We start from the raw sequence: 27,210 nt of genomic DNA, 5'->3' as shown, positions 1-27,210 counted from the left end.
CAACTAAGACTGATGAGTTGAATATACAGGAAGTAGATAAAGGATCCGTATCCAGAGTGATTTTTTAATAATTAAGAGATGTCTCAAGTAGAAGAAAGTAGTGAATAGCCCTCGACTATATGCAAACTTACTTAACTTTATTAGTGATTAAGGGTTTCCCTGGTGGCTCAGATAGTAAAGAATGTGCCCACAATGCAGGAGACCCAGGTTCGATCCCTGGGTCAGAAGATCCCCTGGAGAAGGAAATGGCAACCCACTCCAGTATTCTTGCCTGGAGAATTCCACGGACAGAGAAGTCTGGTGTGCTACAGTCTATGGAGTCTCAAAGAGTTGGACACAACTGAGCTATTAACACTATTAGTGACTAAAGAACTATAAATCAACTATAACCAGATGCAACTTTAAACACTTATTTTAGAGTCTATTAGATTTGAAAAAGCATAAAGACTGGTAACAGCCAGTCTTAGGAAAAATATGGAGAAAAGAGCCTGCTTATCTATGGCTGGTATGAGTGGAAATTGGTGCTACCACTGAAAAAGTTAGGATCTAGCAGACTGTAACATGGATGTACCCTCTGATCCAGCATTTCTATTTTTAGGCATCTCACTTAGAAATATTCACGTCACTGTGCAAGCTCTATGTTCAAGTGTACTTAGTGTAAAATTTTTTGCAATGGCAAAAAAAAAAAAATTGGAAGCAATCTAAATGTCAGTGGATCAGGGATTTTTTAAAAGATATGATGGTATATCCATGTCCTTGACTGTCATTCACCCACGAAAAGAACAAAGCATATCTATCTGTACAGATGCAGGACTTACTTACTACTAAGAGAAAACGTTAGTTGTAGACTGTTGTTAGTATAACCTTCATATAAAACAATAGCAACTCCACAATGATATTATTTGTTGGTTCAGGCACAGAAAATCACTTGAAAGGATATGGAGCAAGCAAGCATATCTGAGGAATGGGGTGAGGGGTGGGTGTGTGGCTTGACTCTAGACACTTGTGAAGTTTTCAATTTATATGTGAGCATGTTTAGGTTTTGTAATGAAATAAAGACTTTAAAAATGGAAAAGCTGACTGGTGAGGTGGAATGTTTAAGCACAGGCCCAAGGAAGCAGGATATGAGGGGAGGTAGAGAGGGAAGAAAGTTGGGTGAAATGACCTCTGAATACCATTAACATCCTGAGATATAATATTCAAGTGTCCTTGAACCACACACCTCGAGGCCCTTCTCTGCTAACTCACACAGGAGAAGCTCCCACAAGATGAAAGAAAACAGAGCATTCTAAAAATGAGCCAAGTTGAAGTAATCACTGCTGAGACCTCTGTGCCCATCACCAGAGGGGAGCAGGGTCCTGCCTGGCACACCGCATGTGCCCCTGCAGTACAGATGGACTTCCCGGCACTAAACTTAGGGATGTTTGGCCAGACAGATGCAGGTAAAGCCAGGAAGCTGCCGTGGGCCTTAAAGCATCGAGAGCTCAAGCTTTTGCCAGTGTCCCCACAGGTTGATGGGTTTGCTTCCTGGCTGCGTAGTCAGGAGTGGAACACTTCCTTTGACTTATCCTAAGCTCCCTCTCCTAGCTGTGCTCAGTGCAAGACGATGTGTGCCCTGCAGGCTTTGAAGCTGCGGGCACCTTTGCCAGCTCAGCCAGGCCTTGGTAAAGCCTGCTGGCCACTTCCAGTCCTGGGGTCTTGGGGGCCCACCGGCTTCCCACAGGCCCAGTAACCAGAGGCAGGATTGAGTCCATACTCTCTTGCTTACTGCTCACTGGTGACAAACAGCACTCTCCCCGAGAGGGTCTCTCCTTCCGTGGCCAAGACAGGAGTCTGAAGGAGTCGCACCTGATGCCGGTGAGTCAGAGGCTCAGTGGGGGCGGCTGACAGCCAAACCGTTACCCTGTGGGCAAGGAAAGAGTCAAAAGCCAATTAGGCTTCAGGTCCGGAACTGGGGACTAGTAGTTCACTTTTTATTGACTCGTGGAACACTTTTAAAATAAGGATAGCTCAATTTACTGAGCAGTTACTATGTGCTGAGTATTGTCCCAGGACCGTTAGGAATATTAGCCCATTAAATCTATACAGCAACCTTATGGAGTTAGGCCAGGCTTCAAATCCAGAGACTTGGTCACTCTATAAATCTATATGGTTGTATCAAAGTTCATTAGAAGCCTAATAATGACAAAGTTTGGGGAATTGATTTCTTGGAAAAGTCTGGCAGGGGGAAAGTCTGGAGTGTGGCCTTTTACCGTCTGATGCCAAGCCCTTCAGGGGTCCTGATGGGCTTCTGGAAGCAAGAAAACCTACTGGGGCAGATGGCCTCTACTATCTTTCCAGCCCCAATGTGTGTGTCCATGTGTCTGCATGTGTTGTGTGTGCGTGTGTCTATGTGTGTCTGTGTGCCTGTGTGTGTGTGTGTATCTGTATGTGTCTGTGTGTGTGTGTCTATGTGTGTATCTGTGTGCCTATATGTGTGTGTGTATCTGTATGTGTCTGTGTGTGTGCGTGTCTATGTGTGTATCTGTGTGCCTATATGTCTGTGTGTGTGTACGTGTGTCTACGTGTGTGTCTGTGGGCCTATATGTGTGTGTCTGTGTATCTGTATGTATCTGTGTGTGTCGGTGTGTCTATGTGTGTGTGTATCTGTATGTGTCTGTGTGTGTGTGCGTGTCTATGTGTGTCTGTGTGCCTATATGTGTGTGTCTGTGTATCTGTATGTGTCTGTGTGTGCTGGTGTGTCTATATGTGTGTGGGTGTGTAAGTTGAGTTGCTTCATTTCATATGAAGGAGGACATCCTGCTGATGCTCTGAACGCAAGGTCACCTGTCCTGGGATTCGGCAGGGGCCGTGGGCTGGCAGGGAATCAGGTGCACACTGAGCATGGAGTACATCCCTAGAGGGGACATTCTGAATTGAAGATCTGGGCGGGGGAACTTTATATAGTCTAAATGCTAAGTAAAATGAACCACCTTTATATCAAAATACATACTCAGCTATATTATGAGATAGAATGCAAATGGAGAAGCTTTTTAAAATAAAGCCTTTAACTTCAAAGAAATTTCCCCCATGACGCAGGCCGCTTCAAGCTTATCTCCCTCACCCTTGCAGGAACAAATTCCTTTACTTGGGATGTGAGTGTGGGGAAGTCTCAGAAATAGATGCACAGATTCCTTGAACATGCATGCTGTGTGGGATAGGAATCACTCACAGACAGTGTCTTTTCTCTCTGTCAGTCCAGACAAGGCTTCTGGGGATCCCCTCCTCCTGAGCCCCACAGCCCCCTGAACTGTATCACAGGCTCACAGACACTTCTTTCTCAGCAGGTGTCCTGGGGAGCCTGGATGCTTTCATAAGAAGTGGAGGAGGGTGTACTGGTAGTTTGCCTTCTGCCAGGTCACATGACTCAGATCAACCCTGCTCACTGCTGGTGGGACACATGGAGAAGTGTGGGAAGAGAGCAGAGACTCGGGGGTCGCGGAGTGGCACAGCCCTTAAGAGAACACCAAACACCGACAGTCAGCTTGTAGGTGGTACTTCTCCTCTTCCCCCCACAACTTTCAAGCCTTTCCAGTAGGAGAGAAAGGGGTGCACAGAGCGGGAAGTTATCAATGCTGCAATTAGCATTGTTAGCACCTGCCTGCCTGATCATTAAAAAAGGATTCTAGATTGTGAAACCGAAAGCTGTAACCTACATGGAGAAAATCTACTGAGGTATTATTACTCAGACATAAGAGGTTCTACAACCAGGGATGATGGAAACGAAGACAGGGGCTTGCTCATCAACCCCCGACTTCCCCACCAACACCCATCTATTCTGGAAACGAACAAGTTGGCTGACAAAGCACAGACCCTATCTCACCCCTCCAAATCCCAACCCAAATGGCTTAAGAGATTTTATTACAGATTTTATTTTTGCCAGAGTTGATATGGCTACCACAGAAAACTGTCTTACCTTTATTTCACTCTAAAAACTACAAGTAACATTAACATCAGTGTTTATTTTCTGGAAACCCGGAGAAACAAATACTACTGTTTGAACCTAGTTCTTAAAGCCACAGTCATCAAGACAGTATGGTATTGGCACAAAGACAGAAATATAGATCAATGGAACAAAATAGAAAGCCCAGAGATAAATCCACACACATATGGACACCTTATCTTTGACAAAGGAGGCAAGAATATACAATGGAGTAAAGACAATCTCTTTAACAAGTGGTGCTGGGAAAACTGGTCAACCACTTGTAAAAGAATGAAACTAGATCACTTTCTAACACTGCACACAAAGATAAACTCAAAATGGATTAAAGATCTAAATGTAAGACCAGAAACTATAAAACTCCTAGAGGAGAACATAGGCAAAACACTCTCTGACATAAACCACAGCAGGATCCTCTATGATCCACCTCCCAGAATTCTGGAAATAAAAGCAAAAATAAACCAATGGGACCTAATTAAAATTAAAAGCTTCTGCACAACAAAGGAAAATATAAGCAAAGTGAAAAGACAGCCTTCTGAATGGGAGAAAATAATAGCAAATGAAGCAACTGACAAACAACTAATCTCAAAAATATACAAGCAACTCCTGCAGCTCAATTCCAGAAAAATAAACGACCCAATCAAAAAATGGGCCAAAGAACTAAATAGACATTTCTCCAAAGAAGACATACGGATGGCTAACAAACACATGAAAAGATGCTCAACATCACTCATTATTAGAGAAATGCACATCAAAACCACAATGAGGTACCACTTCACACCAGTCAGAATGTCTGCGATCCAAAAATCTGCAAGCAGTAAATGCTGGAGAGGGTGTGGAGAGAAGGGAACCCTCCTACACTGTTGGTGGGAATGCAAACTAGTACAGCCACTATGGAGAACAGTGCAGAGATTCCTTAAAAAATTGCAACTAGAACTGCCTTATGACCCAGCAATCCCACTGCTGGGCATACACACCGAGGAAACCAGAATTGAAAGAGACACGTGTACCTCAATGTTCATCGCAGCACTGTTTATAATAGCCAGGACATGGAAATAACCTAGATGTCCATCAGCAGATGAATGGATAAGAAAGCTGTGGTACATATACACAATGGAGTATTACTCAGCCATTAAAAAGAATACATTTGAATCAGTTCTGATGAGATGGATGAAACTGGAGCCTATTATACAGAGTGAAGTAAGCCAGAAAGAAAAACACCAATACAGTATACTAACACATATATATGGAATTTAGAAAGATGGCAATGATGACCCTGTATGCAGGACAGCAAAAAAGACACAGATGTGTATAGCGGACTTTTGGACTCAGAGGGAGAGGGAGAGGGTGAGCTGATTTGGGAGAATGGCATTGAAACATGTATAATATCATGTAAGAATCGAATTGCCAGTCTATGTCTGATGCAGGATACGGCACGCTTGGGGCTGGTACATGGGGACGACCCAGAGAGTTGTTGTGGGGAGGGGGGTGGGAGGGGGGTTCATGTTTGGGAACACGTACACCCGTGGTGGATTCATGTCAATGTATGGCAAAACCAATACAGAATTGTAAAGTAAAATAATAAATAAATAAATTAATAAATTAAAAAAAAAAATAAAAGTTTAAAGTTACAATGACAAATAGTAGAGGATGACGTGGAAAGGCACAGATGAAGAAGGAGAATGATACCTACTGAGAGCCAACAAAGGCCATGTCACACCAGAAGGCCAGGCTGCGCCATCTGAAACACAAAGGGAATTTCTACTCTGCAAGGAAATAAAAAAGAGAGAGGACAAAGAAACACTTGGAATTATTTTTCTGTTGACAGACACACTGGATACATTTGTGAGATCGGTGGGAACATTCACAGAACATTTTCTTTCTCTCTGAAGCACTCTTGCTTTGGCAGCAAGACTCTCTCGGTGGGTGACTAAAGCTTGGGTGAGGCTGCACATTTGAGAATGTTGCTTCTTGATGAAACTCTGCAAGGACCAGCCCACTGTGCTGCAGTGATCCAGAACTCCACAGGGAGAGTACAGCATTCGGAATGGGGTTTGACTACTGAACAGGAGGATGACTCAGGACACAGGTGACAACCGTCCTTCGTGGGCTGTGGCACCTCCCCTAGGCAGCAGTTCAGAAGGGAAAGGCTACTCAGACCCTTAAAGGATGAAATGGACCACAAGGGTGAAGATGAAGTTCCAAAGGTCACTGTCACAGTTCATTTCTTTTTCAGGGAGGCAATATAACTTCTCACCATGCTATTGCAAAACTTGTGCAGAAGTGGCCATGGCTGATGTCAAATGTAGAGTAAGTAGGAATAGAAAGAATGTTGAAAAAGACATAACAAAATATAGATGCTGGACCTGTTTTAGCCATGGAACTTTGGAAAGTCATTTAAATTCTCTGGGCCTCAGTTTCCTCTTTTGTTGCATGCTTGTGTTTGGTCATGTCTGACTCTTTGTGACGCCATGGACTGTAGCACGGGCTCCTCTGACCATGGGACTATGCCGGCAAGAATACTGGAGTGGGTTACCATTTCCTACCCCAGGGGATCTTCCTGACCCAAGGATCCAATCCGCATCTCCTGCATTGGCAGGCAGATTCTTTCACCATTAAGTTACCCGGAAAGCTCCTTCTGAGTGGCAAAATCTCTCTTCCCTCTCTAGGTTCTTGTGTAGGTCAAGTGGGGAAAAAAATGTATATGAAAGTGCTTTGTACACTTGAAAGTATTTCACAATTAAAAGATGATATTATCGGTCCATTGCTGGAGCTGTACTGCTCCAAGGAGACACATTTTAGTGAATGCTCTAGAGACTGACAAAGGAAAATCTTACTTTTAAGATTCTGTATATTTATGGTACCACCAAAGGCCTAACTTCTTCCATTCTGCAGTAGTCAGAACATTTCTCGAGTTTTCCATATTTGTCACACTGAATTTGTTGGTATTGCATTACAATTATTTTATCTCCTAAATGGACCATGAGCTTCTCAAGGAGAAACTTAAGTGACTTAATGTACCTTTGCAGGCACCAGTATGGTACCTGGCACAAAGGAGAAGTGCAATCAACATTCACTGAATCTGCACAAATGACATCTCAGAAAAGCCAACGTAGATATACTTTTCAAAAAATACCCTAAGGAGGCAGACAAGAGCGGCAAATAAAGCCGTGGAAGTCAATGTCGTCTGCATCTTGATAGTTATTGGACTTCTCTGGTGGTTCAGCAGTAAAGAACACACCTGCCATGCAGGAGATACGGGTTCTATCCCTGGCAGATCCCCTGGAGAAGGAAACGGCAACCCATTCCAGTATTCTTGCCACGGACAGAGGAGCTTTGTGGCATACAGTCTGTGGGGTGGCAGGAGTCGGCCATGACTTAGTGAGTGAGCACACGCATGGCAGTTACTAGAGTTGTTTCCAAATGCCTAGTCTCTTGCTCTGAGCACACAGTAGGACTGCATTCACCCACCCTCCTGTGCTCAGGTATTGCCTTGTGACTTGCTTTGACCAATTCAGTGTGAAGTGAGTGGTGTCACTTCCCAGCAGAAGCTTTACTGCTAGTACATGCTTTCCCATGCTCTTTCTCCCCAGTAATCCGTATTGTTCCTTGTTGCAGATAGGGGGTGCGGCACCAGCCTGATAGCTAGGGTGGGTGATGCTGCATGGAGCTAAAGCTGGTGCACAAAGAATAAACAGTGTGGGAGAGAAAGGTCCCTGTGTTATCATAAGCCGCTGAAGATTGGTTTTGTTACTGCAGCATGCCCTAGCCTATCCTTACTGATACAGCATCCCTCGTTCATCATGATCTCGAGACAGATGATGGTCTGAGTTAACTAGCTGTACCTTCTGAAGTCTGTCTGACTCGTGCTTCCTCAGTCATCCTGGCAAATTATAACCTGGGCTTATACTTATTAATTTTTTAAAAGTTTTAAATTAAATTTATTATCCAGAAAAAAAAGGTCAATCTTCTCAGGCAGAAAAGGGTAAAATTCTAATGAAAGGTCATTCAAAGGGGATTCATATTTCCATCTGAGAAATGAGTCTTCATTTCAGAGTCTCTTCAAGTGGAAAAAAGAGGACAAAAACTAACATTTACCGAGGGCCTTCTTGGAAAATGAGGCAGAGCCTGTAAAATTTTTAGCATGTTACCTAGCATGCAGTAAGCACTCAAAAAATTGTAGTTCCTCTTCCTGTCATTAGTGTGGGTACTCGCCTGGGTGAATGGTTAAAAAGTCCAGACACTGGGCTTCTGAAAGGTTCAACTCTAGCTTCAACACACATATTAATTCTGTGCATTTTACATAATTTTGTACATGCAACTTACTGTTCCATTCTGCTTGATATGTGTCATTAGTTAAGTGGGGACAAAAACAGTACCATCTGCATAGGGTTGCTGTGAGGATTAAATGAGTCATTATATATACATACAAAAATATACACACTGTGTGTGTGTGTGTATATATATATATATGGCTCAGAACAGTATATATAAGCATAAGCTACTATTCAATGTTTCTCATCAATTTCTAAAGCAATCCTAAGAAGGAGGCATCATTATCCTCATTTTTCAGTAAATGAAACTAGTATGAACAGACCCTCCCTGTGGGTGACTCACACCTGAAATCTCTCCCCTGTGTGAGCTGTGAATCTCTGCCCTGAAGCTTAGGGAATGAGAGGTAGAGGAGATTCCAAAAATCAAGAGCAGCATTGATCTGTACCAACCTGTGGAGATCTGCCTCTTGCACATCCATAAAGTTTACTGTGTGCTTGACTGTCTGAGCCATCAAAATCCTAATGTCAAATGTGTCCTTGGGGGAAAAAACCAAAGATGATATCTTTCTTCAGGATAAACTGAAGTCAAGCAAGATTGCTGTCTAACTTTCTTCCTGAAATTTTAAGTCAGCAAGAGTGAGGGTTTAGAGGGCATGAGCTTAATGAGAATATTAACAATAAAAGCTCACATTTACTTAGTGCTTACTATATGCCAAGCACTAAGTGCTCTGTACTTTACTAAGTTCTTTACTAGGTCCTATCTTTTAATCTTCACCAATGTCTCGGGAATAGGCATTTGGTGTTTTTTGGACCATCCAGATTTACCTCCTCTCCACACTCCAAGAAGTTTCACAGCAAGTTAGTCTACCCTCAGCTCCAGGTAGAAGCTGCAGCTCAGGCACCTCACATCAAAAAAGCCAATCAGAGCATTACTTTTTCCCTGAAGACAGGAACTGATTCACAGATGGAGGCATAAGCCAAAGTATGACAAACAGGCTCTATCTAAACTAATTCTGGGGCTTTTACCTAAGTTATTAGGAAAAGGCAGGTTCTCCTGTGGGACTTAGTTACAAGCATCTGAAGTTGTAGCTTCTGATGCTACCTTGTTACCCTAAGGAGAGACTTTGTCTGGCAACAGAGTAAAATCACAGGAAATGGAGATATGTGGTAAGAGTAGAAAAACCAGACCCTTGTGACAATGCCTGAACTTGTGCAACAGGTCCCTGAAGCAAGCTCTGTCTCCAGGCTTTGCAGTATTGGAGAACCAATATTTTCATTCTAGTTTAAGCCAGTGTGAGTCGGGTTTCCTCCCACTAAAAAGTGAAAGAGTTTCAGATAATGCAAACTTAAGTTGTCTAAGGTTACAGCTAGATGGGATCACAACTGAAACCCACATCTGTCTGACAACAAACTCCTGCTCCCAGCTATTTATTATCCAAAGCTTCCCCTTCTATTATGTGTCTGGTCACTAGAATCAATGAGAGGATATGAATTATTGAACAAGTATGAGGGCTGAGTGTGTGCATGTGGCGAGTCAGGACACTTGCAGAATTAAAAGTTACTTATCAAATGCAGTCAGAAAATCTCCTTGCTTTCAACATTATCATTCTCTGAGAATTCTCCTAACTGATCAGGAGATCAGAGGTGGAAAACTTGAAACAGCATTCCAAGGAGTTTTTTCTTTGCTTCTGTGACGGCTTAGCATAGAGCCTGGCAGCACAGCTCGTCTCAGGTGATGAGTAAGTGGATGAATCAGTAAATAAACACACGGGAAGAAGAGCCCACTTGCCACTATTGGCTGTCTGAAGTATTCCTCCACCGCGGCGCCCTGGAGACTGGACAGGTTGACCCCGAAGAATGTTCCTAACTGATTGCTGGTACCTGAAATAGATGGCAGAAAGCAATACCATGCATTTTGTCATGCTTCCCCAAGCCCCACTGAACTATAATGTACTGCATGGCTACCTTAAGGGTCCTCAGCCCCGGGGCAAGTATGAAAACGTGTGAAGGGCAAGAGGTTGATAGGGGACAGAGGAAGAAACTCTCTAAAGATTCCGCACTTGGGGTGGCGAGAAAAGCAAGGAGGTAATTGAGGTGGAGGAAATTACTCGTGGGGAGAATACTGACAAGGGTATTTAGACGCTGAAAGGCCTTTGGGTCCCCACCCTTGACCTCACGCCACAAGGTGGCTGCCTGTTCCAGGACACATCTTTCATGTCCTAAAATACAATTCCTTGGCCTTCTCATTATCTCAACCCAGAGCACAGCTGGAGACCTCCAGAGTCTCTTGATAGTCCCAGAGTTTACAGAAGTAGATTTCCTTTTCCTGTTCTTCCATAGCCGCTCATGCACCCTGACGGCATCTGTCATGGTGGCCGACACCTAGTCTAGTGGGGAACTGGGGCCCACTCATCACTGTCCATTGGGCACATTTCTTCTCAATTCTGGGGTCAGGGTCATCTGGACCACAGCAATGGGTACGTTCTACAAATGCTCCCTCCCTCCCCTCAGTGAGGCAGATGTGGAGCAAATGCTCCAGCACACGCCTAGGGTGGGAACACAGCAAGAACTCCCTGCTGGCTTGGCTAAAGGTCTTGGCTTTAGCGAAGAGATCTGGGGTGACATTAGCATTAGCATTAGTTGCTCAGTCGTGTCTGACTCTTTGCAACCCCATGGACTGTAGCCCTCCAGGCTGGTCTGCTCCATAGAACACCCCAGGCAAGAATACTGGAGCGGGTTGCAATTTCCTTCTCCAGGGGATCTTCCTGATCCAGAGAACAAACCCGGGTCTCCTGCACTGCAGGCAGATGCTTTACCGTCTGAGCTACTAGGAAAGCTGTTTTTAGCCTCTGAGCTACTAGGGGTGTAGATTAAGAGTGGCTTTACTCAAATTCTTCCATTGCCTGGCTGTGTGCCTTGGGTGAGTCATCTGAACTCTGTGCTTCAGTTTCCTTATTTCTAAAATGGGGATAATTATAAACTCATTTTGTAGGGTTACAGTAAGGGTTAAATGAATTAATACAAGTAAAGCACTTTAAGCAGTGCTTAGCATTTTGTTCCTACTATATAAGTGCTGGCTATTATTCTCTGAACTTCACCTTGTGAGATCGCACAGGGGACTAAGGCAGTGGTTCCCTGTTGGACTGTACCATGGGATTACTTGGAAAGTTAATTAAAAATTCAAATTCCCAGGCACAACTGCAGTGATAAGGCTGGGGGACCTTATCACTGGAGATAGAAGGCCTTTGAGATGAGAAAAAGGTTTCCCTACTAAGGCTGTGTGTGCCTGTGCTGTAGAGCCCATGAATCAGATGGGAATTCAGTTCATTAGTTTCTATTCCTCCCCAACCCAGTGCCTGCCGACCTGCAGGGAAGAGGAAAAAAAAAAAAAAACAGAACAAACAAAAAATGTGGATTACAGTTAGATTTTAGCCAAAGGAAGGCTCTGAATCAGGAGACAATGCCTCAGATGCCCTGTGGGAGTCAAGAAGGCTTAATACAGTTGAGTCAACAGCCAGTCCCAAACCTGCAGGCGAAGCACCAGGCCTCCAAGACTCTTTCAGACCTTGAAAGGCTTGTACTGTTTCTCACCTCTGAGCCGTTGTTTGCTTTTCCTTCTCCCTAGAATATTCCTTCCCCTCCTTTACCCCATTAATTCCTACTCAATCTTTATGACTCAGCTCAAATATTTCCACTTGAAAATGTAAAACCTAGTATTACAATTAAATATTCAAGTTTTACTCACTTAAAAGCAGAAGTTATTCTTTTTCTCTCAGTGTATATTTAACACAGCATGGGGCCTTGAACACTGTTAGTACATAAAATCATCTATGTAACTATCTTTGTATTTAATGAATGAATGGAGAACTGGGCACATAAACAGCCCTGTGTGTGGGCCAGTGACAATAAGGACAATGTTGTGCTCGCTCATGTCTGACTCTCTGTGACTCTACAGACTATGGCCCGCCAGGCTCTTCCTTCCATGACATCTCCCAGGCAAGAAACTGGAGTGCAATGCATTTCCTACTCCAGGGGATCCTCCCCACCCAGGAATCAGATTTGCTTCTCCTGCGTCAGCAGGCAGATTCTTCACCATTGAGCCACCTGGGAAGCCCAATAAGGACAATGGGGAAATAGAAAATCATTTGCCAAAGTCTCTTCTGCTTCATCTTGTTCCTAACACTCTCCTCCATTATGGGCCAGAGAAAGGCTGCCCATCAGTTCAGTTCAGTTGCTCAGTCGTGTCCGACTCTGTGACCCCATGAATCGCAGCACACCAGGCCTCCCTGTCCATCATCAACTCCCGAGTTCACTCAAACTCATGTCCATCGAGTCAGTGATGCCATCCAGCCATCTCATCCTCTGTTGTCCCTTTCTCCTCCTGCCCCCAATCCCTCCCAGCATCAGAGTCTTTTCCAATGAGTCAACTCTTCACATGAGGTGGCCAAAGTACTGGAGTTTCAGCTTCAGCATCAGTCCTTCCAAAGAACACCCAGGACTGATCTCCTTTAGAATGGACTGGTTGGATCTCCTTGCAGTCCAAGGGACTCTCAAGAGTCTTCTCCAACACCACACTTCAAAAGCATAAATTTTTCAGTGCTTAGCTTTCCTCACAGTCCAACTCTCACATCCATACATGACCCCTGGAAAAACCACAGCCTTGACTAGACGGACCTTTGTTGGCAAATTAATGTCTCTGCTTTTTAATATGCTATCTAGGTTGGTCATAACTTTCCTTCCAAGGAGGAAGCATCTTTTAATTTCATGGCTGCAATCACCATCTGCAGTGATTTTGGAGCCCCCAAAAATAAAGTCTGACACTGTTTCCACTGTTTCCCCATCTATTTCCCATGAAGTGATGGGACTGGATGCCATGATCTTCGTTTTCTGAATGTTGAGCTTTAAGCAAACGTTTTCACTCTCCTCTTTCACTTTCATCAACAGGCTTTTTAGTTCCTCTTCACTTTCTGTCATAAGGGTGGTGTCATCTGCATATCTGAGGTTGTTGATATTTCTCCCGGCAATCTTGATTCTAGCTTGTGCTTCTTCCAGCCCAGCGTTTCTCATGATGTACTCTGCATAGAAGTTAAAGAAGCAGGGTGACAATATACAGCCTTGATGTACTCCTTTTCCTATTTGCAACCAGTCTGTTGTTCCATGTCCAGTTCTAACTGTTGCTTCCTGACCTGCATACAGGATTCTCAAGAGGCAGGTCAGGTGGTCTGGTATTCCTATCTCTTTCAGAATTTTCCACAGTTTATTGTGATCCACACAGTCAAAGGCTTTGGCATAGTCAAAAAAGCAGAAACAGATGTTTTTCTGGAACTCTCTTGCTTTTTCCATGATCCAGCAGATGTTGGCAATTTGATCTCTGGTTCCTCTGCCTTTTCTAAAACCAGCTTGAACATTTGGAAGTTCACAGTTCACATATCGCTGAAGCCTGGCTTGGAGAATTTTGAGCATTACTTTACTAGCGTGTGAGATGAGTGCAATTGTGTGGTAGTTTGAGCATTCTTTGGCATTGCCTTTCTTTGGGATTGGAATGAAAACTGATCTTTTCCAGTCCTGCGGCCACTGCTGAGTTTTCCAAATTTGCTGGCATATTGAGTGCAGCACTTTCACAGCATCATCTTCTAGGATTTGAAATAGCTCAACTGGAATTCCATCACCTTCACTAGCTTTGTTCGTAGTGATGCTAAGGCCCACTTGACTTCACATTCCAGGATGTCTGGCTCTAGGTGAGTGATCACACCATCGTGATTATCTGGGTGGTGAAGATCTTTTTTGTACAGTTCTTCTGTGTATTCTTGCCATCTCTTCTTAATATCTTCTACTTCTGTTAGGTCCATACCATTTCTGTCCTTTATCAAGCCCATCTTTTCATGAAATGTTCCCTTGGTATCTCTAATTTTCTTGAAGACATTTCTAGTCTTTCCCATTCTGTTGTTTTCCTCTATTTCTTTGCATTGATTGCTGAAGAAGGCTTTCTTATCTCTCCTTGCTATGCTATTCTTTGAAACTCTGCATTCAGATGTTTATATCTTTCGTTTTCTCCTTTTCTTTTTGCTTCTCTTCTTTTCACAGCTATTTGTAAGGCCTCCCCAGATAGCCATTTTGCTTTTTTGCATTTCTTTTCCATGGGGATGGTCTTGATCCCTGTATCCTATACAATGTCATGAACTTCCGTCCATAGTATATCAGGCACTCTATCTATCAGATCTAGTCCCTTAAATCTATTTCTCACTTCCACTGTATAATCATAAGGAATTTGATTTAGGTCATACCTGAATGGTCTAGTGGTTTTCCCTACTTTCTTCAATTTAAGTCTGAATTTGGCAATAAGGAGTTCATCGCCAAACTGCTGTATGTCACTTTATAAGTACACATAGTGGAAACAAGACTCTGTCATCCTGGAAAATGTTTGGAAACAGAACACTGTAAATTTAAGCAATCTTTCTCAGTATTCAGAAAGAGAGTGAAAGTGTTCTTGTGGAAATAAGCCATTGTCACAAAAGTTTTTATAGTAGGGAAATGGGGCGAGGGAGGGGGGGAAGCGAGGAGTGTCGTAGGAAGGAAGAAGAGGAGAGAGGGAAGGGAGAGGAGGGGGTGGTCAGAGAGAGTCATCGAAGTTCCCAGAAAGCCCAGAAACACTCAACCTTGTCTCTCCTTGAGAAGCCCCCGGGAAGCTATTACAACGTGCTACAGCCTGGACTGAAGCCCCTAGTTGTGATTTATTGGATCTGGGGATATAGCACTTATTTGTTTCCAAAGCTCAACAGATGATTCTAATGCACGATCAGGGTTGAAGACCTGAGTCAGTGGTTCTAGAATCCTGGCCAAGTAGGTGAAAGGGAAAACCGAGAAGGCAAAGACCGCCCTCCGCCTGGCAGTAGCTGAGGCTGGGAACTGCTCTCGGTTCTCTGTGTACTAGTCTCTGCATTCAATCTCAGCTGTGCCACTCGCTTTATGCCAACTAAAACCCAGCAGCCACGACCAGTGTGGTGCAAATGGGCACTGTTACTGGGGCAGACGGAGAGCGGTGGGCAGAGAGCCCACTGCCTGGGTTTTTTAAATTTTTCTGGCTGGACTATATTTCCAATTCTTAGAAATCTCCAACCTCGTTCTGAAATGCATCAGAAGATAATTAAAGCAGATGGGAGTTGGCATCGTTCTGGATCTCCTAAGATACATTGTCGGGGATGGATCAGCAAACGAATCTGTTGACTTGGAAGCTGGAGATAATTTCCATTGTTTTTATCATATGTGGGTTCTATTTTCCAGGTTAGCTTATGGCCTCTTTTGAGTGCATAAGGTAGAGTATACATGCATTTTTTTTTGTCCTGACTTCAAATTTCAAGTGTCCCCATCTCCTCTTCTCCACCATAATACATGCAACATCTTGAAAAGTCTTGCAGGTACAGTCCAGAAGGAAAACAATCTTACACTGGCTATACCTAAACACAAGCAGACTACAGAGAAAGAGCCCAGCCATTCGCCATCATATCAGCCTCTCCAAGGTCTCCATACAGAGCTGAACCCAGAAAAGCATCCATGAGAATCCTTCCTCTGGCGTCTCTTTGGTTCTTGCCTCTCCTCTGACTTACCATTGTCCTTTGTCCTTTCTCCTTCTTCACATCTCTCCTCCTGTCACAGTGTCCTGGACCTGTATTTGAAGGATGGTGGTACAGCCCACCACCCCCTGCCAGCCAGATTCTCTTGCAGAAGTTAACAGTGGCGGTTTCTCTAATGCACACACTCCTTTGTCTTGCTAATATGGACACATGTTCTCAAAGCATAACTGAGACGTTTCCCTATAATAAAAATCTCTGAAACTAACACAACATTGTAAATCAACTATACTCTAATATTAAGAATCTTTGCTTCCTCCTTCTATTCTGAACAACAACAACAAAAAATTCAGACTTCTCCATTAAAAACTTCCTTCCTTTAGAAAGGCAAAAAAAAAAAAAAAAGAAGGAAAGAAAGAAAGAGAAGGGAGAAAAGTAAGGGAGGAAGGATAACCCTTTTCTGCTGTTTGACAATTAAGCAACTTTGGGGCATTTAGTGGAATATGTTCTACCAAAATTAACCACCAGTGACATGCTAACCCCGGTGAGCTACAGTCCATGGGGTTGCAAAGAGCCAGACACGACTGAGCAAGGACGCACAATATGCTAACCTGAGGAGAAACACCTATAACCTGAAGAAACAGGAGACACAAGCAAGGATCTAAGAATGTCACCTAAGCCACACACAATGCTGACGATGTAGCCTAAGAGGGTGTGGTTGGACTGGCCTGCTGGGAATGCCTGGTAGGAGAAAGATACGTGTCTAGAAACATATTGTGTCTTTATTTCTTATCCATTCCTTTTATATAGCAGGACTTGAAGCTTGGTTGTTTTTGACAATTTTCTACATCAGTAGCATGTAGACATACCATTCTGTAAAGTGGTATATCTATAAAGATGCTCAGCTCATTATGTCTCTGGTTCTACTGGCTTAAACCCCAGCAAAGTAAATGGCTTATACTTTACATGCGTTGTATTTATATGCTTTTGCATTTGTAAAAATAGGTTTTTTTTTTTTAGTATAAAGCAGAAAGGGAAATGGATGCACAGGCTTTAAAAGAAACCAAGCTTCAGGCTGTCTCTTTCCTAGGAAGACAGGGATAGCCAGGAATTCTGTAAAGGAATCCATGGAGCATTGCTCAGTGTACCAACAGGAATCTAGACATTACTGGTTTGCATGAGAACAGGGCCACAGAAACGGATCAGAAGAAACACTGCATCAAGACAACTATGGGGGACACTTTTGTTCATTCTACCCAGCAAATAGTTTCCTCTTTGGGTTGTAGCACCAGATTTTCTTCTGAAAGACACCTCGTCTCACTCTCAGTTCTTGGTGTTTGGATGGTCTTGATTCTGCCCTCAACAATAAAGTCTGCTACGTAGCTGAGTTGTAGCCAATCAGAGTATCTTATCTCCTTGTCCTTGATGATGACCCCAGGGTTAAGCATGAGACCCCAGGATAGTCAAGTGAAAGACTTTTGTTCAAACTATTGCAACAGAGAAGAGGCCATGGAGCTCTGAGTCTATAAATCCACCTTTGTTGGAAACCACATTACTGCCATGAGGGAAGAGCCCTCTCCAAGAATGGAGTTGAGCTGATGGGTAGAGAGAGACCTGAACCCAATGAGTGTCTGTGCCCTGTGATCCATTTGTGCCTGAGAAGCTGAATCTACTCTCGGGCTTTTAAGATCCATTAGCCAAAAATATTCTTTTTCGATAAATCATTGTTTCATTCTTTCTTTTTTTGTTTTTGTCACTTAAAACTACAAGAGTCTTAACTAAATAGAAAATAGCTAATAAGAGTCTGTCATATGTGTCATGAATATAATTCTGATGAATAGTTTGCCTAATTCAGGGGAGTTCTAATTCTGTGCGTATGGAATTAAAGTGCTTTGGCTTAGAGTGTGTAGAACCAGACCCAGGGATGATGAAGTAATGTCTGCTGAACTTGAACTCTGTCTGGAAATGGACCACTCTGATGCCAGAGGATCCAGAAATTGAAACAGTATATCCCTGACTACACAGATCTGGATTTGTACAGGCCCAGCAGCAGAGTATTATGGAAGAGCAATGGATCTGATACAGGTTACCAAAAAGATGAATACTGAGGTCTATGTCATGAGCAAAAGTCAGTGAGTTCAAGAGCTGCAGACATAAAAGGAGCAGCATAGGAAATATCAAGAAGAAATACTGGGTAGCTGAAAGAAGACTACAGTTCCAGGAATCACTGTGATATAAATGAAACAGGAAGAGTGGTATATGAAAGTCCAAACATGGTTACATTGCTGGTGGCATTCCTGCTGAAGTTCTCTGTGATGCTTTGTGCATATATTTGGCTTCCAGTTAAAATCTGGCTGTATCTCGTGGTAATTTGAAATATTCTTCTTTGGTCCACATGGTACTTCTATGAACTAGTGACTATCTGGGCCAAACATATTTTTGGGAAAGACCAGAAGGCCTAAAACTCTAGCTTTACCAAAAGTACCTTTAGTAGAAATTTCAGTTTGGGGGCACGATTGGCCCAGGAACAAACCCATCCAGTGCCTTCATGGTAGAATTGAGCAGCTTGTCCATTCAGTGGAATGGATTCCCTTCAAGATAGTATCAGCCACACCATGGTCAAGAAGGCATTCAGTAGAGTCAGAGAGGAGAGGTGCAAGAAAGGAGCTCTCACCATCTGTGGCAGGATTCTGCTTACATTCATCTTCCCTTGTCCTTTTGCAAGCACAGATTCCAATTTCTGTAAAGAACAACTGACTACAGGCCCTCTACCACTGGCCTTCCTGCCATCACTCTACCTGCTCTTTGTCAAGCATGATGAGTGCTCATCATCACTCAAAATACTCTGAAAAGGAAACTGGGAAATCTCTTTCGGTTCCTTAAGTGGTATACTATGACCTTTTAAAGGTCAGCTCAGTTCCTCCGTGTCAAGGTGTGGGTTCACCTGACTCTGTGTGAGCACGACCCAGCAGTGCCTCACCTCAGACCTGCACCATGAGCTCTCCCCTCCTGCTCTGAGGGCCCCTGCAGACTGCGGGACATGAGGTGCCGTGACCCGAACTTGGTGTCCCTGCACACACAACCAGAAGTTCAGACTACTAAACGTTAAGGAGTAAACAGCTGGCCAATGAAGAGGTAAGAGCCAATGGGTGAATCCACTTCTTTCCAATCCTCTATATAAACGGTCCCGACATGTACTTCACGTGACTTCCTGAAGATGGTCCTGAGGGATCCAGCAATCTCTCGGTATTTGCTACCTGGTGGTGATCAGCTCAGAAAGGCACTTTTGCATTAGTTCTGCCTCCTTCCTTGCCTCACTCTGGTTTCTCCTCATTCTTGTTTCACCGGGACTGCATCAGTTCAGTTGTTAAGTCATGTCTGATGTTTCACGACCGCGTGGACTGCAAAACTCCAGGCTTCCCTGTCCATCACAAACTCCTGGAATTTGCTCAAACTCATGTCCATCAAGTCGGTGATGGCATCCAAACAATTCATCCTGTGTGAACCCCTTCTCTTCTGCATACATTAATAAAATAGCTTATGAGCTTCGCCTAAGACCCTGATTCCTGGGGAACCCAAGTTAAGACAATATGGTTGGGATGGTCCCTGAATGTAGACTCTCAAGATGGAATTACTGGTAGGTTAAAATCCACTGCACTGTTGCTCACCTCCTCCAGGCTAATGGCCCTGCATTGCTGTCAAGCTGGTAACTCTAGGACAGAATGAGCATTAAGTATATTCCTACTCCAGGAGGAGATAACTTACACAACAAAACGTTGCAGAAGCTGGTTAATATTTTCTGCTAAGAACCATGGAAATAGGTACTGGAGTGGATTTTAAGGGTGGGATTGGGGATTTGGAGGGCAGCATATATCAGGCTAGTTCAGTCACTCAGTCACGTCTGACTCTTTGCAACCCCATGGACTGCAGCACGCCAGGCTTCCCTGTCCATCACCAACTCCCGGAGTTTACTCAAACTCATGTCCGTCAGTCAGTGATGCCTTCCAACCATCTCATCCTCTATCGTCCCCTTCTCCTCTTGCCTTCAATCTTTCCCAGCATCAGGGTCTTTTCCAAACAGTCAGTTCTTCATATCAGGTGGCCAAAGTACTGGAGTTTCAGCTTCAGCATCAGTCCTTCCAATGAATATTCAGGACTGATTTCCTTTAGGATGGACTGGTTTCATCTCCTTGCAGTCCAAGAGACTCTCAAGAGTCTTTTCCAACACCACAGTTCAAAAGCATCAATTCTTCAGCACTCAGCTTTCTTTATGGTCCAACTCTCACATCCATACATGACTACTGGAAAAACCATAGCCTTGACTAGACAGACTTTGTCAACAAAGTAATGTCTCTGCTTTTTAATATGCTGTCTAGTTTGGCCTAGATTTTCTTCTAAGGAGCAAGTCTCTTTTAATTTCATGGCTGCAGTCACCATCTGCAGTGATTTTGGAGCCCAAAAAAATAAAGTCTGACACTGTTTCCATTGTTTCCCCATCTACCTGCCATGAAGTGATGGGACCATATGCCATGATCTTAGCTTTTTTAATGTCAAATTTTAGGGCAGCTTTTTCACTCTCCTTTTTCACTTTCATCAAAAGGCTCTTTAGTTCTTCTTCACTTTCTGCCATAAGGGTGGTGTCATCTGCATATCTGAGGTTATTGATATTTCTCCCGGCAATATTGATTCCAGCTTGTGCTTCCTCCAGCCTGGCATTTCACAGGATGTACTCTGCATAGAAGTTAAATAAGCAGGGTGACAATACACAGCTTTGACGGACTCCTTTACCAATTTGGATCCAGTCTGTTGTTCCATGTCCAGTTCTAACTGTTGCTTCTTGACCTGCATACAGATTTCTCAGGAGGCAGGTCAGGTGGTCTGGTATTCCCATCTCTTGAAGAATTTTCCACAGTTTGTTTTGATCCACACAGTCAAAGGCTTTGGCATAGTCAATAAAGCAGAAGTAGATGCTTTCCTGGTATTGTCTTGCTTTTACGATGCTCCAACAGATGTTGGCAATTTGATCTCTGATTCCTCTGCCTTTTCTAAATCCAGCTTGAACATCTGGAAGTTCACGGTTCATGTACTGTTGAAGCCTGGCTTGGAGAATTTTGAGCATTACATTGATACCATGTGAAATGAGTGTAATTGTGCAGTAGTTTGAGCATTCTTTGGCATTGCCTTTCTTTGGGATTGGAATGAAAACTGAACTTTTCCAGTCCTGTGGCCACTGCTGAGTTTTCCAAATTTGCTAGCATATTGAGTACAGCACTTTCATAGCATCATCTTTTAGGATTTGAAACAACTCAGCTGGAATTCCATCATCTCCACTAGCTTTGTTCATAGTGATGCTTCCTAAGGCCCACTTGACTTTGCATTCCAGGATGTCTGCCTCTAGGTGAGTGATCACACCATCATGGTTATCTGGGTCATGAAGATCTTTGTTGTATAGTTCTTCTTGCCACCTCTTCTTAATATCTTCTGCTTCTGTTAGGTCCACACCATCAAGGCAGGAGGAAACAAACTAGTGTTACATTTTTTCCCCTTCTCTATATAAATTTAAAAAGAGGTTTCTCTTAAAATTCTGTGTTGTCATAAGGGCACCTGGTTTCACCTGAACTTTTCTCAAACTTTGAGCCAACCAATGTGTTTCTCTTATGGAAATGTTTGTCTTAAGCTATGTTAATGTGCTATGTATTTACCCCAGACTCTGTTTCAAGACAGTTCTGCCTAAAGGCTCAGGCTCAGAACCAACTTGACAAACCAGTATGTTATACTCATACACTGTTTTCTCAATCTATGTTAATGAAACCATATATTTGTACGGAAATCTGCCTTTCTTCAAGATTCAAGTCAATCATTTTATGGCCGGGGATGACTCACCTGGGGCCAAGGTTATCTCAAAATGCATCTTGTGGGTGAGGGGCTTGGTGCCATTCTCTGAGTTTTCAGACATTTTCTTTAATTAGCAGACTACTAGGAGCTATGTATGACCAACCTAGATAGCATATTCAAAAGCAGAGACATTACTTTGCCGACTAAGGTCCATCTAGTCAAGGCTATGGTTTTTCCTGTGGTCATGTATGGATGTGAGAGTTGGACTGTGAAGAAGGCTGAGCACCAAAGAATTGATGCTTTTGAACTGTGGTGTTGGATAAGACTCTTGAGAGTCCCTTGGACTGCAAGGAGATCCAACCAGTCCATTCTGAAGGAGATCAACCCTGGGATTTGTCTGGAAGGAATGATGCTAAAGCTGAAACTCCAGTACTTTGGCCACCTCATGAGAAGAGTTGACTCATTGGAAAAGACTCTGATGGTGGGAAGGATTGAGGGCAGGAGGATAAAGGGACGACTGAGGATGAGATGGCTGGATGGCATCACGGACTCGATGGACATGAGTCTGAGTGAACTCCGGGAGATGGTGATGAACAGGGAGGCCTGGCGTGCTGCTATTCATGGGGTCGCAAAGAGTCAGACATGACTGAGCGACTGAATTGACTGAGGAGCTATGTAACATCCAGCTAAAGACAAGCAGGGAGACACTCTTTCTGCCCTCTTCTGATGTCTATGTCAGAAGCTTTCTCTATCCCTTTTATACTTTCATAAAACTTTACTACACGAAAGCTCTGAGTGATCAAGCCTCCTCACTGTTCACGGATTGAATTCCTCTCCTCCAGAGGCCAAGAATCCCAGCATCTTTCGTGGTTCAGCAACAACCTTTCACATCTTTGCATGAAACACTCCCTTGGTATTTCTAATTTTCTTGAAGAGATCTCGAGTCTTTCCCATTCTATTGTTTTCCTCTATTTCTTTGCACTGATCACTGAGAAAGGCTTTATCTCTCCTTTTTATTCTTTGGAACTCTGCATTTAAATGGTTATATATATTTCCTTTTCTTTTTTGGCCTTTAGCTTCTCTTTTCTCAGCTATTAGTAAGACCTCCTCTGACAACCATTTTGCCTTTTTGCATTTCTTTCTCTTGGGGATGGTCTTGATCCCTGCCTCCTGTACAATGTCACGAACCTCTGTCCATAGTTCTTAAGGCACTCTATCAGATCTAATCCCTTGAATCTATTTGTCACTTTCAGCGTATACTTGTAAGGGATTTGATTTAGGTCATACCTGAATGGTCTAGTGGTTTTCCCTACTTTCTTCAATTTAAGTCTGAATTTGGCAATAAGGAGTTCATGATCTGAGCCACAGTCAGCTCCCGGTCTTGTTTTTGCTGACTGTATAGAGCTTCTCCATCTTTGGCTGCAAAGAATATAATCAATCTGATTTTGGTATTGACCATCTGGTTATGTCCATGTGTAGAATCTTCTCTTGTGCTGTTGAAAGAGGGTATTTGCTATGACCAGTGTGTTTCCTTGGCAAAACTCTGTTAGCCTTTGTCCTGATTCATTTTGTACTCCAAGGCCAAATTTGCCTGTTACTCCAGGTATCTCTTGACTTCCTACTTCTGCATTACAGTCCCCTATGATAAAAAGGACATCTTTTGGGGGTGTTAGTTCTAGAAGGTTTTGTAGGTCTTATTGACAAGGCACTCAGAGGATTCAACATTCTAGCAGATACCATTATTAACAGTCTCCGGGGATGTCATTGTGAAGAACTGTCATCATGATGGCCTGTAGTTAATGAGATGGAGATTCCAGAATCTCTTCAGCATAGTAATTTTTTGAATTTATTTTTTAATTGGAGGAAAACTGCTTTATAATATATTCATTGTGGCATAGTATTGAAGAAGGGGTCTAAAGGCTCAGAGAGGTGGAAAAGCTAGGTGGATTTACTGTGGAAGACCTAAGAATGTTCACCTAACTTTTCTCAGGCAAAGTCCAGGAAACTCTCATTTCCTAAAGATAACAGGGAACAAGCCAGGAGAAGGCAGAGGCATTTTTGAGACATTTAAGGTGGTCATTCTCAGTACAAAAAGGACAGGGACACAGCACGTGGCCATTACACCGTGGTCTGAATGAGCACCACCTGGATAGAAGTTCAGAATGTAAGAAGCAAGAAAGCAGTAATTAACCATCACAGGCAAGAATGACATAATTACTGTGTTGGACAGCAAGACTAGAGTGACAGTCAGGGAACCCTGACCCAGAGGCATCTGTGCTGGTTGCTAAGAGATCCTAGTGTTATCAGAGAGGTGAAACAGATGCAGAATCACTAGGATAGTACTCAAACTCTGTAACAACAACAACAACAACATAAAATTTGTTAACTTATGAGCAGGATGACGTCAACTGTCACAAGGGAGATTTGGTCCCTCACCCAGTGTCCAGATCTGATGTTTGGATGCAGTGACCACTGGCCCATGACTGAAGTGGAAACTCAGTCCCCTGAGGGCGGGATCTGCAGTGCCATCACAGGAAAATATAGGAAACAATTCCCAAATCTGCTCTGTGGAAAAGCAACTGTGTTGGAGAAAGGAGACTATCCAGATTCTTTTGAGGAATGTGAGGTAAGAAGTCACATTGATATGAGAAATTTTAGAATCCCTCTGGTTGGTAACAGCTTATGAAGGTAGCAGAGGAAGGTCTGACCAAGTCTACTGCACATGGTGTCCAATGAGTACTTCCCTACCCTGTGGTGATTATCTCAGTCCCTGAATGTACAACTGGGAGAGAAATATTCAGCACCTGGTAAAACCCTTACACTGGCCTGTAAAGAAAGGGCTATGATAGTATAAGGAGAGGACCCAGCCCTAAATTGAAACTCCCCATTCCCCAGGTAGATAACACTGATATCTTTAATTTATAAATAAGGGAACTTGCCTGGTGGTCCAGTGGCGAAGACTGTGCTCCCAATACAGGGGGGCCAGGTTCAATCCCTGGTCAGGGAACTAGATCCCACAGGAAGATTTCACTTGCTGCAACTAAGACCTGACACAGCCAAATAAATAAACACATAAATATAAAAATTTTTATAAATACATTGGGTCTAAGAGAAGTTAGATTAACTTGGCTAAGTGTTTACAGTTAGTAATGGATAGAACCGAGAATCAAATGCAGTTGAATCTGGCTCCAGAGTCTGATTTATCTATTAATAGTGTTTAACTACTGCCTACTTGCCTGTGTCCATGGACAGAGGAGCCTGGCAGGCTGCAGTCTACAGGGTTACAAAGATTCAGATATGACTGAGGATTAAGCATGCACGGACACACTTGCCTACATTTGTATTTTCTATAACTGCAATAAATATAACAAGGTAAACGAGCACCATCTCAAACTTCTTGAGAATATCTGGTTACTCCTCTTAATTGTTACTATGTATATATTTTTCTCACATATTTATTTACAAGAATCCATTAAAATTTGTATTTAAAGACCTTGGTTTGCACCCACTGAACCAATTATTTTCAGTAATGTCAGTAGTACCTATCACATAAAGAAGTTTTACAGCTGAGAATAATGATTGTTCATGACTGAGCCCTACTCTGAAGAGATACTTTTCAGTCTTAATTAATAAGGGCAAAAAAATCTTAGTCAAGTGAGAAAAGAAAATTTTAATTTTGTAGGTGACTGCTACTAACATCAGAATGTAGTAATCTTGTCTATTTACAGAAAAGCCCATGACTCGTTATTTAAAAACAGTTAAGATATATGCATACTGCATATTTAAATTAAAATGAATTTAGAGTTAAATGCATATTTGAAAGAAGGTTAAGTGAAAGAAGTAAAATATAAAAGAAGAAGGAAGTGAATACCAAAGTTAGAGTGGGGAAGCCTTTTTTCAAATAAAGGAAAAGAAAGAAATTGTAAAAGAAAATACTGGGAGATTTACATACATAAAAGTTTCTAACTTCTTTTGTGATAAAAACCACCACAAAGAATATTACAAAGTGAAGTGAAAAGTCTGAAGAAAATACAACAAAGTCTTAATATCCGAAGTACCGAAGAACTTGTCACCTGTGGTTTGTTGTTCACTTGAGCACTAGAGAAAGAAAGCATCTTCCAGAACTAGGCCCCCAAGGTCACACATCTGACTGGTCATAGAGCTGAGTCTAGAATCCAGGTTCAACTGAAAAAAAGAAAAGTCTTAATATCCTTAATATATAAGGAATTCTTATAAATAATGCATTTGTCTTCTAGTTAGCCAAAATGTACTGAACAATTATGATGAGCTAGGTCACTTTTCATTTCAACCCCAAAAAAGTGCAATGCTGAAGAATGTTCAAACTACCTTATAGTTACACTCATTTTTCACGTTAGTAAGGCTATGCGCAAAGTCCTTCAAGCTAGGCTTCAGCAGTACGTGAATGCAGAATTTACAAGCTGGGTTTAGAAAAGGCAGAGGAACCAGACATCAAATTGGCAACATTTGTTGGATGGTATAGAAAGCAAGGGAATTCCAGAAAAGTACCTACTTCTGCCTCATTGACTATGCAAAAGCCTATGACTATGTGCATTACAGCAAACTGTGGGAAACTCTTAAACAGCTGGGGCTACCAGACCACCTTACCTGAGAAACCTGTATGCAGGACAAGAAGGAACAGTTAGAACCAGACATGGAACAACCAGCTGGTTCAAAATTCGGAAAGAAGTACAACAGGCTGTATATACATTTCACATGTATATCATGTGAAATGCTGGGCTGGAAGAATTACAAGCTGGAATCAAGATTGCTGGACATCCAAGGTCTATGGTTCTGGGGAGAAGTCTGGCCTGGAGTTCTAATTATGAGACATGTCAACATAAAGAGAGTATTTACTGCCAAGAGCCTAAATGAGATCATTAAGAAAGTGAGCACAGACAGAAACCAGAAGACATCTAAGAACTAACCTGGAGTCAGTCTAACAAGGAAGATTTGAGTCAGGAGGAACAGTCAGCAAAGGAGACTTGGCGCCAATAAAGAAGGAGGGAAATTGGGCTTAGGCTCCAGAAGTGAAGACTCAAAGGTGTCGAGTGTTGTTGATATTAAGTCAGTTGAGGACTGATGATGAATTGTGTCTGGTGATCTTATTTACTTTGTTAATTATTCCTCAATCTCTCAGCTCACTCCTGCAGAGCATACACAGACTCACTGCTTACACCCACCTCCTTCTCTCAGCCAGCATTTCCACTTCTTTGCTTCTTCTAATGGAAACTGAAAATCACGCAAGCTTTCACTACCTGTTCCTTGGATCCATGCAAGAAAGGACCCGCACACTAGCAATCTAAAGCAGAAACTTCCTTATACAGGGAGGGGAAGTAGAAGCAGAGTGAAGCCTATGAATTTTGATAACTATATATTAAAAAACTTTGTGTGTCTGTTGACTGAAAATAAAACCATTCAAATGTACTAGCTATCAAAGAAATACAGATTAAAAATAAATTGGCCACCATTTTTTTTGCAAATCAAATTGGCATTTAACAAAACATAGCCCGTATGGGCAAGACTCAACAGACAT

General features: G+C 42.8%; 1 protein-coding gene across 1 annotated transcript in view; it reads right to left on the bottom strand.

Moving 5' to 3' along the window:
• The window catches only part of LOC120862727 (histone-arginine methyltransferase CARM1-like), a 265,923-nt gene that overhangs the window by 9,588 nt on the left and 229,125 nt on the right, over positions 1 to 27,210 (bottom strand). Inside the window, 5 exon segments of the mRNA XM_040239169.1 lie at positions 1,769 to 1,903; positions 5,673 to 5,717; positions 5,719 to 5,745; positions 8,704 to 8,789; positions 10,043 to 10,116. Coding sequence (XP_040095103.1) covers positions 1,769 to 1,903; positions 5,673 to 5,717; positions 5,719 to 5,745; positions 8,704 to 8,789; positions 10,043 to 10,116 — 367 coding nt within the window.

Source organism: Oryx dammah, unplaced genomic scaffold (genome assembly GCF_014754425.2).
Source record: "Oryx dammah isolate SB20612 unplaced genomic scaffold, SCBI_Odam_1.1 HiC_scaffold_1, whole genome shotgun sequence".
Classification (NCBI taxonomy): Eukaryota; Metazoa; Chordata; class Mammalia; order Artiodactyla; family Bovidae; genus Oryx; species Oryx dammah.
Note: the sequence above shows the minus strand (reverse complement) of the source record. Positions and strands in the feature narration are given on the sequence as shown.